Source organism: Ceratotherium simum, chromosome 14, assembly GCF_057802395.1.
Source record: "Ceratotherium simum simum isolate JZ-2026a chromosome 14, ASM5780239v1, whole genome shotgun sequence".
Taxonomy (NCBI): Eukaryota; Metazoa; Chordata; class Mammalia; order Perissodactyla; family Rhinocerotidae; genus Ceratotherium; species Ceratotherium simum.
Window position 1 is genome coordinate 63,927,353 of NC_141913.1, and position 20,190 is coordinate 63,947,542.

Below are 20,190 nucleotides of genomic sequence, written 5' to 3' on the forward strand. Positions count from 1 at the left end.
AGTTGCTGTATGTGGGATGCGGCCTCAGCATGGCCGGACAAGCGGTGCGTCGGTGCACGCCCAGGATCTGAACCCGGGCTTCCAGTAGTGGAACGCACGCACTTAACCGCTAAGCCACAGGGCCGGCCCTAGAACTGATTTCTGACCGAAGGCAGAGAGGACTGAATGAGTACATGTCAAGAATGGAGAAGGGGCTCTGCCGCCTGCAGACCTGAAGATCCCTGGGGCTGTCACCACTTCTGTCTACAAGCAGGAGTCTGTGTCTCCTGCAGACTTGTTGGAACAGAGGACATCTGCTTCTTCGTGGCTTGGGAACCACCAGTAATCACTCTTTTTTCTGTGGAAGTCGGTTGTGACTGTGTCCCAACAGATCTCGTTCCCAGAGGTGCTTCCATGTCCTTGTCTGTGGACTCTTGGGGAGCTAAGGATGGACACACTGGCAGGTGCTTCTTAATCCTGTCTCACGTCAGGGCGACTAATAGTTTTGTTTTGTTTTTCCTTTTTTTAATATTTGTCTTTGTCTCTGTACAGCCTCAGTTCCTGAAATGCTGATTGTTCGGTAGGCCTGGTGTGGGGCTGGACGTTTCTCCATTCTGAAATTCCAATAAGTTGCGTCCATAATTGAGAACCACCGAGACGTGTAAATCTTTCCTTTTGACATACTGTCAGGTTATAAGACAGGTGCTACCATGTGACAAACTAGGGTAGAGGCCAAGAGGACTGTCACCTCTTCCCCACTTGTTTAATGTCTCCTCCGCTTCCGGAGGTGGTTCCTCTCAGATGTCCCTCCTAAAGTTGACAAAGAGGTATAAAGCACCTGTGACCTCAGCTGCCTTTCTCTGACTTCACAATGACAAAGAACAGTGAGGAGAAACCCCAAATGTACCCGCGATTTAGGGCATTTTACAAAGCTGTACACATAGCACTGTTTTTGAAAACCGAATTTATGTTTGAGGCTTTAATTACATAGGCGTTTCCTTTCTTGGTTTAAAATAAACCAAAATAAACCAATTTAGAAATTATGACAACATGTCATTAGTCATATAAGAGCTTAAAGGTGGTGAAAAAACAGCCCAAAAGATGAAAGTTTTTTTTTAAACATGGAAAGCTGAGAATATTTCCATTAGGTTATTCACCTCCCCTTAAACTCAGCATGTGGAAGGTTAGCTTTTTGTCTTCTCCACACACCTGCTGCCCTTCCTCTTCTCCATGTCGTCGTCAACACCACCATGATCTCAGTGTCACATGTCCTCTCTCCATGATCCCCTTTCACCAGGTAACCCAGTAGACACCAAACTATGGTGACTCTTTGTTGAGGCCCTCTCCGAGTGCGCCCTGGCGGCATCATACAGCTAAGCCAGCCCTGCACCCTCCCCCGTCCCTCTCCAGGTGCGCACGGCTGCTCAGCTTTCCCTGGAAGTCTGCGCAGGGCAGCCGTCTGCTCCTGAACCCACAGTGCCTCCACATCCCCAAAACCTTCCTGCTCAGTGCCTAACGCCACGTGCCTGCGGGCTCTCTGGGCATTCAGACTGGTCTGCTCCAGCGGGTCCTGTAGATCCTCACCTCTGCCTACCTGCCTTTGTTCAACTGCACCCAACTCGACATTCTCTTCTTGATGCTTAAGTAACTAAAGCAGGTACATCTGGATTGGGGGTGCTGCCTGTGGATTGGAGAAAGGAACTTTTCCTTTTTTCTAAACACAGTTATATTATTATTTGAAATTGTACAGTAACCTTATTACTTTTATAATTAGAGTTTTTTTTACTCAACCAAAAAGAATGAAAAAAGCCAAAGAAAAAGAAGCATCTCAAAACCTGCTTGATCTTAAAGCACTGTCATCTTCAGCAGTCGTTCCCTTCTCGGAGCTCCTCTTGTATGTTTCGCCAGCACCGTGCGGCACATCCTCAGATCACGCTTACAGCTTCACAGTCAAGGGATGCTCCAAGGTCTTTGGGGAACTTCATGATTTTATTCTGTCTTATATGACACTCGTCTTCTTTCACAGGGCTTTATGTAGCTTAGCTGGCTGACTGGATCTCAGATTGTATGGGAAAGTGGAGAAAAAGTGCTGCCAATCAGGTTGGGAGGGAACTGAAAGTGTGGTACTTACACAAAAATAAATCTCACGGGAATATCGGGCCCTGATGCCACATCACTGGAAGTTCAGCAGGAGCTGGATTCCTAGAGTGTAGCCAGGCTGCGTCTCAATGTTTGAAAGGTATTTCCTTTTTGGTACATAATGAGATTGTGATGAAGAGCTTTTTGTGGATCACAGTGCCCTTCCACTCTTTCCAGGAGTTGTTCGCAAAGCCTGTGACATTGGGATTAGCTGCAGTGTTATGAATTGTTGGGAAGCTCTAGAATATAACTTAATCATCTCAGAGAGGAAACACCTGAAGAAATGTGGAAACCCAAGCTCCGTTATTTTCTCAAGTGCTCGAATGGTGTTCTACATCGTAAACCATGCAGTCAGCGGGCAAGATTACCACTGCTGCAGTTTATAGGTGACATTGACCAGTAAATGTGTAAAAGTCTCTTGTAGCCAAACTCAGTATGACTTTTGGAATCATGTGTGTGTGTGTCAAATTTTCTTATTTGGTAATAGGAAACGTAGGAGAAAATTCATAGTTCAACAATCATAATCAAATTTGGGGATCTAAAACTGATAAGATGAATAGTTAAGATTTATAAGATTTATAAATTGCCATCTTAGCATTCTTCTATAGGCTTTGGGACAAAGCGGTGATGTCGCTGGTGATGGCTCTTTGAAAGGAAATGGACCACATTGTTTTCCTTATAAAGAAAGGGTTGAACACCTTTTTTTTTGAATATTATAGCATTCTAGAAATTCTAAAAAATTCCATATACTTCTATATTGATAAAGAATTATTTCCCAGTCCTAAGCATGGGTTAGACCACAGATGTTTCCCAAGGAAAACTTTATTGGAAGTTTTAAAAATACTATATTACTTACTTACCTTATACCCTGCCAAAAAATAAATATAAGTTTTATTGAAAATACATGGGATTTTTCATCTTTAGGTTTTTATATAAGTCATAACACTTGTTAAGTCTTAAAATAAGAATTCACAATAGAGAGGGATTTCACTAATTCAAAGATTACTGGAGCTAAATAGAAACTGCTAGTCTTATATTTAAATTTTTTACTTGTTTAAAATTTCTTCCTACTTTGGAAATTGGACAGTGATTAAAAGTGGCAGAACATTAAATAACCTTTAAAAAACCCCTAACGCATATTTTAAATCTGAAAATGAAAAGAGTGGACTTCGTCATAATTTTTAAAGCGCTCTATTGATGCAATGTTTGCAAATCCCTGAAGCCCAAGGAAAATCATGTAAATGGCTCATTCTGTAGCTTATTGAACATGCCTGCAGTTAGGTTGACGGATGATGGCAATGTTTCCCAATCATGAAAGTACTGTTTTAAAAGCATTTTTTATTGAATAAAGTGCTTAGAATATTGCACCCTGGAGCTCTATTGAGGGAAATGGCTCCATTGACGTTTTCTGTTTGACCTCAGCTTTGACCTGTCACAACATAGATGGTTAATAAGCAACAGGATCATTTAGGAGACTCCACTGGTTTTATACATTCTGCATCAACACTATACTCTGGTAACCCCTGTTGTTTATGGCTCTCATGTCATCTTAGTCTTTAGAAGAATGTAATCGATTAAGTAGAACGTTCTGGGTTTTGAGGCTCTGATATTGCAGTTGCGAGTCTTTGCAGTATAAGCCATCTTCATTTTCATTTACTTTTCCTACGCATGTGGACAAATGGATTTTTATTATGCAAAGAGTGGAATTCTGGGACAATTCATTTTAAATCCTTCAAGGTTCTGTAAGGTGTTGTCATTAAATACTTGCAGTGGTGTGTCATCGAGGGGTGTTTGGTGACACTTTAAGGTGTAGCAAGTGGTGGTGATGTCAAAGTGTAAATAACTGGTCTCTTATTCATAATGTGGAGCCTGCTTATGCCCCGGCAGCTGTTTCTTATGATAATTGATCAATATTTCATTTTCTCCAAGAGAGTAGAAAGTTTCGCTTGCCTTCACTTTGTCTCTACAGCCTCAGCATAGCAAACTCCAGCTCAGCAAACATGAAGTGTTCCCTGGAAATTCTCAACAGAATTAGACTCCAGCCCCTGTAGCTGTCATGAGTCCAGTGCAGCTGCAGATAGCTGAGACTGAGCTCATGTCTGGACAGTAACGAGCAGATGCAAACTCAGGAGGCAGAGCCCTGAGTGCAAAGGTCGTCAACTCAAGTGATAAAGGCCCAGGATGACACAAACCTGGAAGACCTCTGGCCTCTTTAGGTCCCAGAAGATTGGCCATGATTTTTAATGACTGCTTACTCCTGTAAACTAGCTATTTATTAGTAACATTCTTCTCCCCTCTGTGACCACATCCTCTCACATAGGGAATTCTATATTTAAATATCATTTCAGGGTTTAGATATTGTCTCTCTGCTCGGACGTTTATGTGCAAGAATCAGCTAAAATTTATGACAAACCACAAGTGGGTTATTTTGAAGTAGAAGAATGTTACATCCTTAATAGCACTGCTTTTGGGTTTACCGAAGTAGGCTCTAATGTATTCGGTGTGCTGTAGTTTTAAATTCATTTTATTGTGTGTGCCTGTTGAAGCAGGACTAATTGTGGTGTTGCATCAATATGTTTGTGGGGAGCAGGTCTTTGTCAGTGACGTAAGCCCTCCTCTGGGACCTCAGGAGCAGGAGAGAATGCGTACTGCACAGCCTGCCAGGAGTATTGATTGGCAGTTTTTATAGGCGATCAGATTGCATTTTCTGTTTATAATTCTATTAAATTATAGCAATGATGTTAATACTACAATCGAAAATGAAGACATGTCAATGATCAAATTATGATTTATAAAGTGCATGGTAAAAAACGTACCCCTGGAGTATAGTTGGCAGCTATGTGTATGCAATTGCTAATATGATAAAGGAAATTTCTTCTAAGCTTTTCAAGAATAATAACACAGAAATTTCTGAATGATGGAATTGTAGAGGAAAATTAATAATAACATCTTGCCCCATATTATATTTCCTCTCATATGATAGGACTCTTGGAAATAGTTTCCGGTACTCATTACTCAGCATGGAGAACGGTGAACATGTAAATAGATTGCCAGTGACAGAGGTTCCTTATGTGTGTTACCAAGTGGCCTGTGGATGAGATTTAGCTCAGGCTCCCACTTAAATGTATCTTTTACTATCACATTTTCATTATTTTTACCTTTGTATTGTTGTCAATAATCACATTATTAGAAATTTCTAAAAGCTTAGTAATCAAAGAAATAGTCGTTTGAAATGTATTAAGCCTTTAAGTTGTGGGTTGTCTTTACATCTCAGAGAGAAATCTCAGCACCAGGTCTTGTTATAACGTCAGGCAGCAGTTTCCACGTGAACATGGCAGCACACAGGAGTGTTTGATCAACCACCCTCCCCGTGTTTTATCCAAATACTGACAAAATTGCCTAACCAGGTAACGTCGAGCAGTAGCACTGGAAACTCTCACTAAAGAGCCAGGAAGATTTCTCCAGCTCTAGGCTCAGTGATGGGAGGAGGAGCGCATTCTCAGGGGGCCCGCCCCGCTACCCACAGCATGGAAGGGGGCAGTAAAAGACGTGCACCCCCTCTGCCCCTCCTCTGGGCTGAGGGCCACACCGAGGAGGAACGCAAGCAGCAGGTCTTAACTGCTCCTGAGATAAATTCTGAGGCGAAGACCTAACAGTTTCCACCCACCCCTCAGCAGCTTTCCTTCTATGCATGTCCTAGTAGAAGCCACCACACAGTGTGCTGTCTGACCCAATACAGAGAATAATGACCTCAGAGAAGCCGTGGTCTGGAGAGGCTAGAGATCAGAAGCATCTCCACACAAACACTGAACAGCGATGTGCAGGCAGCACCTCCCAGAGGCGGTCAGCAGCTCAGTGGTGGCAGCAGACAGAAATTCCACCGAAATCAGCTGACGTGTTAGGGAAGGCCTTGCAAACCAACGCAAAGGCTGTGCACATCAGGAAGAAGAAAAGAAAGAAACGAACTTGGCATCCAACTAAAAAGTTTAGAAGAATAAAACAAAACCAAAGGAAAATAGGAGAAAGAAAAGATAAAGGAAAACAAAGTAGTGATTGAGAGAGTAATAAATTCAAAAGCCAGTCTTTTGAAAGGTAAATAAAATAGAAAAACTATTGGCAAAAATAGTAAATAACACAAAACAGTGAATGCAAACTGAGTATACACATATAAAATTATGCATATGAAGTGTATAATAGACAAATAGGCTTAAAATTTTATAAGAGAATATTAAACACAGTCTAAATGCTAATATTTCTGAAAACCTCAGTAACCATATTCAGAAAAAATATAAATTAGCAAAGTGGAATCTAAAGAAACACATAAAACCTGAGTAAACCAGAAAAGAAATTCAAAAAGTTATCAAAAACAGCTTTGGACCAGACGGTTTTATAGGTCAGTTCTTTTGAGTTAAAAACAAATTCCACACTGTAAAAACTTCTCTGGAGCAAGGAAAAAATCCCAAAGCCTTCTAAATCATTTTATGAAGCCAACTTAATCCTAAATTCTAAAATCTGGCCAAGATAACACAAATATACACACAATCAAAAAGAAATTTACAGGGCCGGCCCTGTGGCTTGGTGGTTAAGTGCGCGCACTGCAATGCTGGTGGCCCGGGTTCGGATCCCGGGTGCGCATCGAGGCACCGCTTCTCCGTCCATCCTGAGGCCGAGTCCCGCATACAGCAACTAGAAGGATGTGCAGCTACGACATACAACTATCTACTGGGGCTTTGGGGGGAAAAATAAAATAAATAAAATCTTTAAAAAAAAAAAAAAAAAAGAACTGCTTTATCAAAAAAAAAAAAAAAAAAAAAAAAACAAAAAGAAATTTACAGATGAATCTTATGAACAGGAATACAGAAATCCTAAAACATAATGCCAACAAATCAAACTTACAGTATATTGAAAGACCACGACTAAGTAGCGTTTATCCTAGGAATACAAGAATGATTCAATACTAGAAAATATAGTAATATGGCTTTATAAGCTGAAAGTCACATGATAATCTCATTTCCATCAGAGACTTCTAAAAAGGCATTTAAGTTAAAATTCAGTACCCATTCCTGACCAAAACAAACTACCCCCCAAAATCCAATGATAGTAAATTTGAGATAGAATGCCAGTCGTAAATCAATACTCAACGTCATACCAAGTCAACTTTGTAGTTGTTCCCAAGTGAAGAATAAAGCAAGGACGTCTGCTAGCACCATGGCCATTTCATGTTGTCCTAGAAGTTCTGTCCAGGACAGTACATCAGAAAAAATCAAAAGGAAATAAAATTAACACTCACACGTGATGTGACTGTATGTCTAGAAAACCAAAAGAATCATCTGCAGAACCATTAGAATTCCTGAGACCTCAATAAGTTGTCCTAATAAAAATACGTGAGTCAGTAACTTCCTTATATGTCAACAACAACCTGTCATGTTGAAAACTATATTCCATCCAAGAGGAAGGAAAGTTGTTCTGTTTTGTTTTTAATGCCAGAATGATTGTTCAAGTAATTGTCTTCCCTGGCTACCCTTCAGAAACATCCAAGGAGTGTTTTGTTTTGTTTTGTTTATTGGTAAGGAAAATTGTCCCTGAGCTAACATCTGTGCCGCTCTCCTTCTGTTTTTGTATGTGGGATGCCGCCAAAGCATGGCTTGATGAGCAGTGTGTAGGTCCGTGCCTGGGATCTGAACTGACAAACCCTGGGCACATGAACTCAACCACTGTGTCCCCGGGCCAACCCCTGAGGAGTTTTTAAACTCTCTGATATCTGGATTTCTCCCAAACCTATTGAAGCAGAACCTGCAGAATTAAAAATTCTTTACCAATTCGTTATGTTATTCCTAAATAACTGGTCTATTTTAAAAACAGTTAATTTGTATTATAGTTTTTCACTAAATGTTTATATTGAAATATACATTAGTAATTTAAGCAGTAGGTATACATTTTCACATTAGACTATTTATGAATCTACATTTTACCAGCACAAAAAAACCTCCTGTGAAGAGCACTGAGCCAGGAGTCAGTAGTTTCTAGTTCCAGAAACCACTTAACCACTTTAGGCCTCTGTTTACCCATCAAAGGGGACTGGGGTTATATGTTTATATATGTATCAGTGATTTCAAATCTTCCCCCAGGCCAGCTCTCTAATAATCGCTGAAATATCCCGAAAGTATCTCAGGTCCTATTTCTAGTAAAGAAATTTTATTTAAAAACCTTCCCAGAAAAAATCTCCAGACCCAAGTGGCTTTAGTGGTGAACTCTACCAAACATTTAAGAGGATAAAATACCAATTCTATAGAAACTCTTCCGAAAAATAAAAGGGGAAGAAACACTTCTCAGCTCATTTTACAATGCTGGCATTGAACTGATATCAAAATCAGACAAAGATATTACAAGAAAACTACAAACCAGAATCACTTATGAACATAGATGCAAAAATCTGTTATAAAATATAAGCAGATAAAACCCAGCAGTATATGAAAAAAGATAATACATCATGATCAAGTGGGGCTTATCCCAGAAATGCAAGGCTTGTTCAGCAGTTGTAAATCTATCAGTGTAATTTACTTTATCAGCAGACCAAAGGGGAAGATCCATATGATCATTTCAGTAGCTTCAGGGAGAAAAAACACTTAACCAAATCACACTTCCATTCCTGATGAAAACTCAGTGAACTAGGAATAAAAGAGGACTTCTTGAGCCCAATAAGGGGCATTTATGAAAAATCCTACAGTTAACATGATACTTAGAGAGAAAAACTGGATAAGTTCCTTCTAGTATTTGGAACAGGGCAAAGGTGTCCTCTCTCTCCACACCTATTCAGTATTATATCAGAGTTCCTAGCCAGAGCAGAAAGAGAAACAGAAGGCATACAAAGGGGAGAGGAAGAAATAAAACTGTCCTTTTTTTAATAGATGATATGACTGTCTCCATAGAAAATCCCAAAGGCTCTACCAAAAAAAACTGGTAAGATTTAATAAGTGAATATACCAAGACTGCACATTACGATGTCCATATTCAAAAATTACTTTTATTTTTATATACTAGCAGTGAGCAACTCAAAATTGAAATTTTGGAATATACCATTTATAAAGCACTAAAAAACATGAAATACTTAAGGACAAATCTAACAAAGTATGTATAGGGTTTGTATGCTAAAAAGTATAAGACAGCGAAGAAAAATCAAAGAGGGTCTGTGTGTGAGAAGTATATTGGGTCATGGATTGGGAGACTTTGTATTACCAAGATGTCGGTTGATGTTTTTATCGAGAGGCCAAAGAAATCCAGTGTGGAAAGGGTGATCCTTTCAATAAATGGTGCCCAGAACAACTGGACAGCCGTGTGCAGAAAGAGCCTCAACCAGTATCTCTCACCATATACAAAAACTAACTCAAATTGCTCATAGATCTAAATGAAAAACCTAAAAGTATAAAATTTCTAGAAGAAAACATAGGAGAAAATCTTTGTAGCCTTGAGTTAGGCAACAATTTGTAGACACAAACAGCACAAATTATGAAAGAAAAAAATGGATAAATTGGACATAAGGGTAAAAATCATATGTTCTTCAAAAGACATTATTAAGAAAATGAAAACAAGCCACAGATTTGTGGAAAATGTTTGCAAAATACATATCTGAAAAATGGTAACTAAAATATATAAAGAATTCCCAAAACCCAATAATGAGAAAACAACAATTCAATTTAAATGTTGGCAAGAGATTTGAAAACTACATTGCCAAAAAGAGGTATGAATAGTGACTGTATAATCCCATAAGAATTAACAGGCTGGCATCTTGTATGTAAAGAAATGGTTTAGAGGCTAGCTAGTAAGCTCCGGGGAGAGAGACGGATTTCTTAGACCGCAAGCCCCATTATGCTGGGCTGGCTCTTCCCAGGACCTAGGAGAGTGCCTCGCACAAGTAGGTGCTCAGAAAGTCTCCCATTTATGTCGCACTCATGTCCTAGGTATCCCATTCAATTTCCACTTCTAAGTCACTTTGAACAAGAGGTTATTAGTTCCTGTTTATTCAGGAGATGTTTTGTTGTGCCGGTTCCTGAGTATACAGCAGTGAGCACAGTAGGGCTCTGAGGTCCTAGAACTGCTGGAGGTGCGATTGGGCAAGGAGACAAATAAACAGACGCCTAGACGTGTGAGTATAAATTGTAGTGAGTGCCACAAAGGAAAAGAGTGGGTAGGTTTAAAGCAGAGGGAGACAGGAAGCCAGGACAGGAGCACCTGAATCAGGCGGTCAGCAGAGCCTTCTGAGTCGTGGAGGCAGGAAGGACAGCCTGGTGAAGAGGGATGGAGAGAGGGCAGCAGGCGGGACTCCCCGAGAGCCGTAAACACAGACCTGGGCCGGCAGAGGCTCAGGGTGCGTCAGGCAGGGTTTTGTTCTAAGTCCATTTGCCCACTTGGCTAACTGTTGTCCATCTCCATGATTGTGTCTCCTGTGGGTGGAAGCTACACCCCAGTCTTCCCAGCACAGTGGGATTCTGAAGTCAGTTATTTGCACTGGATCTGTGTATGCAGGCTTCGTGTGGAACATTTGGCTGGCAGTGCATCAGCTCCAAACTCCCTGCTCTCATCACTGCAAGAATCTTCACGCTTTCTGCTAATGCTGTTTATTCTGCATTAGGAAGGGGCTTACATGCTTTTGAAAAGTATGTATATTTTAATTGCATAAACATCTTTAGGAAGAAAATAGAGTCAAACTGTCAATGCTTTTGAAATTTTGTTTCCTTTAATTTCTACATTTAGTACCACTAGATGTAAATTATTTCTAAGAGCCTTCTAAAAAGAACACCACTAATATATTTCAAATATATAGAGAGAAGTTCCTGAATTCTGCCTGGGTTTCCTTCGCTCCCGCTACAGTCTGAGACAAGGTGGTACTGCTCAAAACCAGGAGACCCTTCTGTTCCGCTCCGTGCATGTAGCCACGTGACCGCCTCAGATGAGAAATACTAGACGCCCTCGGGAAGCCAGCCTTGAGTGGGCTGAAGTGCCGCATGTCTACGTCTATCCTTGGGGCCTGTTGGTCTATAGGCCTGTTCCAAAAATGTTTAATTTTATAGAAATTCTGCCCAACACCAAGCAACTTAGACTAGAACAGTAATTAAAGCATCTAGCTCTTGAAAATTTTGAATACTCTTTTTCTTCTGGTTGGCATTATATAGAGAGTTAATCCTCAGAATGATTACTGATCAAAAACAGTTGTTTGGAATGCTGGGCTAGCTATAAGTGACTGATTTTTGTTATAAGCTGCTGCCTCGAATGGGTTGTGAAACCAAGCATAAACTAAACAATAAACAGATGTGAGTCACCAAATATAGAATGCCTGACTCCTGACTGTGGTGGGGCACACATGAGATGAGAGGGTGTTTGCAGAAAGATACAATTTACAGGTCAAAATGTAATAGTAACCTTTCACTGTGTGAATTGGAAATTATCATTGGGAGGATTGAATCATTTGCAGCTTATGGAGAAGTTTTATAGGAGAAATATGTATAGAGTTTCACTTTCATTTACTTTTGAGGTGCTGTTGCAGAATAGTTAATTCGCCCCCTGCTGATGGGTTCTCTTTTCTGCTGACGTCCATGTGCCTTTTTTAGTACTGTAATTTAGAGCGTATTGCTGCTGCTCTAAATTATAGTACTGTATTATCTGTAGCATGATTTTAGAATCTTGACGTGCTTCAGTGTCTTAGTAACAACACTGGAGGGCCCAAGAACGCGAGTTCTAATTCAAGCTCCACGGTGACTCACTGTTTAACATTTAACGCACTTATGGTGTCCTAGAGTCGCACGTGTCCTTAGAAAGGTAATCTTGTCTAACCTCTAACCCAGCAGCATAGCTCCGGTAGCAAGAATGTTGACACGGGTTACTATTGCTGCAAACAAACTACCCAGAACTTGGGGTAGAAAAAAGCCATTTTGGTATACTCCTGGTGTATGGGTCTGGCGGGGTTCACCCAGCCTCCAGAGCTGTCTACACTCACATGTCTCGTGGAGTCACTGGCTGTTGCTTGGTAGCTCATTGAGGGGTGGCCGTGTCTAGAGAAGCATGGAAAAGAGGCATCTGTGGTTGCACTACCTCCAGGCAGTACAGTCGGCCGCGGTGCACATGCCCTCTGCTGGGCAGCCTGCAGAGGGAGTGTCCTTGCTGCGGCCTCTGCCACTGAGTTGTCACGGAGAGAGCTGGCGCGAGCTTTCACTCGTCCCCCTCTCCCCATGGGGTTGTGCAGACAGCACTTACTTCTCTTGGCAATGACACGGGACAAGGTGCGTGCCAGAGCGCTGCCAACCCAGGAAGCCCACCCAAGCCTTGGTGTCCAGGGTTTTTATTAGAGTTGTTCACATAGACATGGTTGACCACTCCCGTGGCTGACCGTAGTCTCCAGCCCCCGCAGGGTCAGGCTGACACCGTGAGCCCCAGCGCCCGTATAAAGCACGCTGCTAGTGTAGACCGTACGGCATGGCCCATGTCCCCACGGCTCAGAGGTCGCCTCCCAGGAGCAGAGCACACAGGCCAGGCCTCTCTTTCTGCACAGTCAGGCAGCTGCCCCAGCAGAGAGGTGTCCTGACCTTTCGTTCCTCCCTGGGCAGAGGGAGGGGTCACAGCACACCGTCCTGGCTCTGTGACTCCACTCGAGGCGTCTTTGGGGGCAACTCCCTCACTATTTTCTAACAGAACATGAAAATCACAAGCAAAGAATTTCTAGCAGCAATTTCTCACAGTATTTGACAAATATTAAGCATTCGATTTGTTACTAATTGTATAATTTATCTTCTTGGAAGGGAGCACAGAGATCTTACTGACATAGTTAAAATAGGCAGACATAAAAGTCTGCTAGTGTATTTCCCACAAAAGGAGGAGAGGCATCAGTCGCACGTGAGAGTAAGGAGCTGCAGGTGTTTGGAGGTAGGGCCCTCGGTGTCTCCCGGAGTGGCGGGCGGACCTCCAGGTGCCGCATTCGAGACCGCCCGACCAGCCCTCACGTAGACAAAATCCGGGCCTTTGGTTTACTCCTGTCTCATGTTCTGTCTTCTCTCTTTAAATTCCATGTTCCAGCCTGTGGGGCACATTTTCAAATTTGGTCTGTGGTTTCAGATACCGAGCAGGTATTGCCTGTGTCGGCGCGCCTCTTAACCCTGCAGGGATACAGGCAGGGTCAGGGTCAGAACCTTTCCCCGCAGTGCAGCCCTTCCACCAGCACTGCGGGCCGGGACCAGGCCTCCCCCAGCCTGGGCTGTCTGCGCAGCCCCCAGGCCTGCAGGGCGTTTAATGAGAGTGGACGCTGCTCTTCTCCAGTATCAGAGCAGATTTCATGGTGCTGGTCATAGCAAATAATGATAATTCTGTACAGTTAAATCCCACTAGTTGGAATCTAATACGTACGGTTTTGCTGACCTGAATTTGTAAATCAGCTAACTGTATAATTTAAATGAAATTTGTATTTCTAAATGGTAAGTTGGGGCCAAGGAGAAATTTGCCCACTGTGCATAGCGATTCCTACCTCAGAAAGCAGACCCTTGAATCGTGTCCATTGACGGCAGTGGGATTGCCGGAGTGCTGTGGGAGGACACCGCCAGGAAGGTGAAGGCGGTGGGATGAGGGGAGACTGGCTGGAGGAGCTGCTCCATCATCCTCTCTGCTGGACATGCCTCCACGAGGCCTCGCCCATTTCTGGCAGAGGAAGCAGCCCCAGTGCTGGCATGCGATCCTGCTCGTGATGGACCGACCTTGCGCTGTTTATCTGGAACAGGAGCTAGAACAGGCACCTCAATCATCTTGTGCTTCTGTGTTCAGATGAGGAGCCAGGTGGAGAAAGGTGGTTGGTTCCCCCATCCTTAGGCCTTCTTCATAGGAGGGCACTTCTGACTTGTGACTGAGGTAACCGAAAATACAGGATCGTTACTCTAATTTCACTCTCAATCCTGCTTTTCTGAAGTTATTCCATTCCATTTATCATAGGCTAACTCTACTATGTATACTTTTAAAATGTCAGAAATTTATAAAAGTTGTTCTGATGCATTGACTGCATACAGAATAAAATGAAATTGTGATTTAAAACTGTGTGAATAAGTATGTGTCTTTACTATCCTAAAACAATAGTCCTGCTTGTCTATTTAGCTCCTTTATGAGATCTTTAAAAATGTCTCGGAAGTAGTCACCCCGTCTGGAGGAGACTGAGTGGTCCCCACGGTGGAGTTCTTAGGACAAGCCCTGCAGGCGTGTCGGCTTTGGTGGTGCAGTGACCGGCCATCAGGAGAGCAGGTTCTTACAGCCGGGCACAGGTGAATTTCAGTAAACCCACCACTGTGTTCCAGAACATCCCCACGCCACAGAACACCTCTGCAGTCCTAGCAGATGTTGCACTTTAATTCTTTCTACCTTGTTATCCTTAGACAGTCTCGTCCCACCCAACCACACCAATGGGTAGAGTTCAAAGCATTAAAAACAGTGCGAACAGCTCCAAAACCTCTGACATTTGAAAATCTTACTGAAATTTTTCTGTAGTTGGATTTGTGGGAAATCACTTAGAAAACCTCATTTTAAAAGCGATTCCTGGTCTGCCTCAGGGAGCATATTAAATGGCTTCTGTGAGAAAGGGTGAAGGATAAAATCCTAACATTGACTCGACAGTTAAATGTGCTGAGCATTCCGCCGAGTGCTTTCTACCCCGTGTAACCCTTTGAGGCGGCCTCGGTCATCGCCATTCTGCAGATGAGGAAGCTGGGGCCCGGGGGTGCCGCCTTCGCCCAGTGTGTGTGGCTCGCATGTGGCAGCGCCAGGGTTCCGACCCGAGCGGTCTAACCTCAGAACCAGGGCTGTGAGAACTTTATTGCAGTCTCTCCTCACGCAAGTTTCAGAAGACACTTAAGATTGAACGGTAACTTCTTGCACACCAGGCAGAGTTTAAAATGGTCTTGAATGACTTGATTTCTGAAAAGCCTGGGTGAAATGCTGAAAGTGTAGCAGGTGAGTGAAGTTGAAGGCAAGGCGTCTACAGAGGCGTGGGAGGAGCCGGTGGAGAGCGCTGTTGTGTCGCCAGCAGTTGTGGGATGGACTCTCCCGCCTTCTGTAGCAGCGCGTGTCCCAGACAGTGCGTCCCCGCTGTGTGATGCTCCTTAACTGCACAGTGGGGTCGGTACCTCACGTTGCAACTAGTGAATTTCTTGTCAGGAGGTCACTTTTAAAGACAAACTGAACTTTTTTCCGGAAAAGACTTACCATAAAAAAATACTATTCATAAATTAATAACTTTAAAAATTATTCTTCCACTTATGCTTTTCACATTTTAATAGCAAATAATCATAACTGAGAATAGCTTCTATTTTTGAGTGCCTGCCATATGTCAGGGAATTTACTCTGATCATTTCAGCTTTAGAACAATTGGCAGAAGAGACAGGTGAGCCGCAGTGAAATGAAGGACCTGGTCACGGAGCGTTGACTGTCGGGGTTGGGCTTAGAACCGAGGCCTGCCTTTGTCTTTGCTGTTTTGTCTCCTTTAAGTTTTCAAAGATTGCTTGTAGACGTTAACTGTAGAGTTAATCAGTCAGCAGTTTATCTCTGATTTTAGAAAAACATCAGATGAACATGAGGGATTCAGATTGCTTGCTCCTGCATGGTGTTCCTAGAGTCAGGTGCAAGGAGCCTGGAAGGTGGTGTAGCTCAGTGCCTGCCCAGCCCTGAGCCCTCCAGCAGTGGCAGTGTGGGCTCTGTCCAGATTTTAAGACCCTGGCTAGTAAACAAATCGCAACAAAAGTATGATCAGGAACGGTCTTTGTCTCAGAAAGTACGGCCAGGGGACTCCGTCACACTGCTTATCATTTGCCTGCAAAGACGTTATGCAAAAGTGTGTACTTGACACGGCCCCAAAAGCAAAGAAGTGCTCGACGCTGTAGGTTTTGTGAATTGACCGAGTCCCGGCGAGATTTCTGACCGCGGCCTGTTGCTGGTCTCCCCCAGGTGGCCCTGGTGCAGTGGACGGAGAGCGTCGGCCTCACCCTCGTCAGCAGAGACCTCACCTCCATGCAGCTGAGGACGCCCGGTGGCCAGATCCTGACCTACTGCATCTTGCAGATGTTCCCCTTCACCTCGGAGAGCAAGCGCATGGGGGTCATCGTCAGGGTACGTGTCCAGCTGCTGTCCCCACGAGCTCGGTGCTTTCCCCCAGGGCTGCTGCGAGTATGCCTCACTGGTTCCTGAAGACGTTTCCTTTTCACTATGCATTCAAATGCTTCATGCTTGTTATAGTTTTTTAAAAAATAAAATCTGAACTAATCATTTACCTGAGAAGCTAGTGTGGCTCACGCTCCTACAATGACTGAGGTGGGGTAAGTAAAAGGTGTTGTTTACTAATTAATTCTTGAAGTCAGCTAAAGCTGTTTTGCTTTGTTTTGTTTTCAACACCAGTAGCATGCCGGAGAGTTTGCTTAATGATTTGTGACCATGACGTTGCTAAAATATACTCCTATTAAATATTTTTAGCAAATACCAAAAATAGATCTTGGAGGTTGGCTAAACAAGGAAGCTTATTCAATCAAACTATGAAAATTGGAGAGAGTTAGTGTTTACCTTCAGTGCAAGGCACGGATCCATTAACAAACGTTATTTCAAGACCCTCAGCACAGCTTCTGGAGATCTACAGTTATGTCCTCAATTCTTGATTGCCCCAGCATCTAGGGAGGAAGTAGCCGTGCCTAGAAAAATATTTGGGAGCCACCACAAAGGGCTTCTCACATCCACAGAGAGTTGCTTCTTCTGGTGTGTTTCTATTAGAGCAGCCGTTATTCTGAGGAGCAGTGTGGCCTAAACGTATCTTGTTCATTTTCATTCTGTTACAGGACGAGTCCACGGCAGAAATCACTTTCTACATGAAAGGCGCTGACGTGGCCATGTCCACCATCGTCCAGTATAATGACTGGCTGGAGGAGGAGGTAATGAGCTGTCTCACCGTTGTGCAAAATGTCTTCATGAAATGTAGTGATCAGTGATGGAAAGATAGTATCCTCTCCCCAACTTGCAGACACTGGTATCACTGGGATAAATTGAGAAGCAAATTTGAAACCAGACACTGGTAGGTTGCCCAAGATGGTATTGTTTTTCTACCATATTATCTTAAATGATTCTAGTTCTCAGTTTCCTAAAGCAGAAAGGATAGGAGTGTTATTTAATTATAAATAGTTTACTTTCTATATAAATAACTCCTATGTTGGGGTTTTGTGTGAATGCATGTAGATATAATCAAGTAGGTCCTTATGAGGAATATGTTATTTATATTAGTGAAAAAATAGAAGGCATTACTAATCATTCACTAAAAAATTATGAAATAATACTGTGTATGTGACCAAAGTTGTATGTAATATGATATTTATTTTGTAACCTAAATTATTTGCAAGGAGATTTTAATTAGAATTTTAATCTAATTCTAATTTGTACATAGGATTCATTTTAAAAATAGAAAATAAAGTACAGACATAACCAATCCCATGCTTCATCATATTCTCCCTACACAAACAGGGTTTGTATTTAGCCTCATGAGGAGATATGATTTGTTTACTTGTATGTATTAAAAAGTTGAATTTCAAAGTAAAACCAAACCATTGCAATTATAAACACAACCCCTTTCGCTGAGCGATGTTATTGTTGGTGTTCAGAGCTCTCCCCCGTGCCCCTGGAGATTGTCTGTCCGTGCAGGGACCACACCCCACGTCCACGACGGTATTGGCAATAGGAATCGATAGCTCCTCAGGCACTTGGATTTAATCAGGGGCATGAATAAATGAAACTCCCTGAAGACAGTAAAATGCCATAAAAATTACTTTTGGTCATAATGATGTGCAATTAATTATAAAATACTTGTGTAATTTATTTAGCTTTATGAGGTCAAATCAATAAATGTCTTGCAGCAGACAGAAAATGTCAGATTGTTTTTCACAAAGATAACTTTATTAAAAATCCTTTGTCTGTTTATTTTCTCAACATGGTATTTTCTTCCCATAGATAAATCTTTTGACCTTCCACCCCCATCTTGGTGGTAATACTATCGTAGTCTGAAAGCCTTTCACTTTGTTAGAAAACCCAGCAGGTTCTCAGAGCCTGAGTTCACAGTGGGCTGTTCTGTGTCAAGCAAGCTCCCCACGTGGGATTCTTGGCTGTAAACTTGTGTTCTCTAAATATTAAAAAAACAACAAAATACACCAACCCTTATTGCTCATCATATAGGGGAAGGGGCCAGTTTTGTAAAGCCTGCAGTGTAAGAATGTCCACTGTGCACAGACTTACAATAACCAGGTCCTGGGCAGTAGAGCTGTTAAGACAATTGGCCTCTTTCTCTCTAAACACAGACTCGCTGTTTGACCCCAGACGTTTAATTATAAACAAAACAAGGAGTTAGAGTTTGGCAAGAGGGAGGGCTTCGAAGGGGCACAGTGATCTTTACCCCACACACCCCGGGAATCCTGGTCCCAGAGCGTGTCTGAGCTGGAGGCACGCGAGCTGAGACTCTCCACCAGCTCTCCCTGCTGTGTCCACAGCCTGCGTGTTTAACAGTAAGCATCAGACCTAGTCAACTGGATGGATTACGACAAATTTCAAAAAACCTGAATAGTTTATACTTTGTATTTGCCTGCAGATTTTGTTTGTTTGTTTGTTTTTGTGAGGAACATCAGCCCTGAGCTAACATCCATGCCAGGCCTCCTCTTTTTGCTGAGGAAGACTGGCCCTGAACTAACATCCGTGCCCATCTGCCTCCACTTTATGTGGGATGCCGCCACAGCGTGGCCTGACAAGCGGTGCGTCGGTGCGCGCCAGGGATCCAAACCCGGGCCGCCAGCAGAGGAGCGCGCGCATTTAGCCGCTACACCACGGGGCCGGCCCCTGCCTGCAGATTTTAACGTCTTACGACCAAATGTAGTAAATGAGCTTGGTTAGAGATGAATACCCCACCTAGAGGAAGGTGCAGTTATCTGGAAACACTGGCTTTTGCCCTGAAGAGACGATGGAAGATGACAGGGTGGGGCAGAGCGTGCGTGCAAAGTCACATCTGGACTGTTTATCAGGGAGCGTGCGTGCTTGTCTCTGGGCGATGCGGGCTTTCCACTCACATCTCTGACTCCGAGTGCACAGAAGGTCAGACACTCAGTCACCATCCCCTCAGTGGCCGTAACTCCGCCCATCTGTCTGGCTCATGTTGCTGGACGCAGAGCTAGCACCTGTGCCTCCGTGCACGCGTGCAGGACCTCACAGTGGGGATTGCCGAGAGCCATAAGTAGGGGGCACCATCCTCTTCTTACCATGCGGACTCGGAATGTTCCATCGTAACACTGCAGACCCAAGTTACTAGTATTTGATTTTCTTTTAATTAAATAAGAGTAGCTAATTAATTTGTTTGGGATGTATTTGCTTAAATGTGTGATCACATTATCAGCTTTACATTTTTCAATGTGCATTGGTTGTTCTCTAGCTATAATTTAGGGTCCTGTACCCCTTGGTGTTTGCTAAATATACCTTCGGAAGCCCCTCCTCCTGCCTCTGGTGTGGCAGCAGCACAGCCTATTTGCATTCCAGCTGCAAGTCGGCTAGACCCCGCCCAAGATGTCTCCCTCATGGCCTGTCCACCCAGCTGGGAGGTCCAGCTGGGCCGGGAACAACCTCGAATTTCCAGGGTTCTCTACGTTGTCAGTCACAAATGCCAAAAACAGACTAAACATGCTGGAATTTTAAAAACATTGTCAAAATTTGGAATAGATCCTCAAAGCTTGAAATTTGAGAGGGAGTCAACAAGAAAGAGATGAAGGGATTCATAAGCAGCAGGTCTTTCAGGAGCTGAGAGTGGCCTAGATAAGGTTATATTATTCTTGATGTGTAGACACGGTTAGCTTCAAAAATAGATTGTTCAAAGAGTAGTATAGCTTAGCGTTCGTCATATTGTTTTTTAAATTTTATTTTTCATAAAAACACATTACTCTGAAATGAGATCGTGGATGTAAGAGGGACGCATGCACGCTCTGCTGCTGGCGGCCCGGGTTTGGATCCCGGGCGCGCACCGACACACCGCTTCTCCGGCCATGC

The 20,190-nt window shown here is 43.1% G+C and overlaps 1 protein-coding gene across 11 annotated transcripts in view; it reads left to right on the forward strand.

The window, feature by feature from the left end:
• The window catches only part of ATP9B (ATPase phospholipid transporting 9B), a 280,439-nt gene that overhangs the window by 217,937 nt on the left and 42,312 nt on the right, over window positions 1-20,190 (forward strand). For all 11 annotated transcript variants that reach the window (XR_015554337.1, XR_015554338.1, XM_087439362.1 and 8 more), the window contains 2 exons: window positions 16,084-16,245; window positions 16,962-17,054. Coding sequence is in view for 9 of the 11 variants with exons in the window: in XM_087439362.1 (XP_087295488.1) it covers window positions 16,084-16,245; window positions 16,962-17,054 (255 nt within the window). In the remaining 2 variants the exon portion in view is untranslated. The remainder of the gene's footprint in view (window positions 1-16,083; window positions 16,246-16,961; window positions 17,055-20,190) is intronic.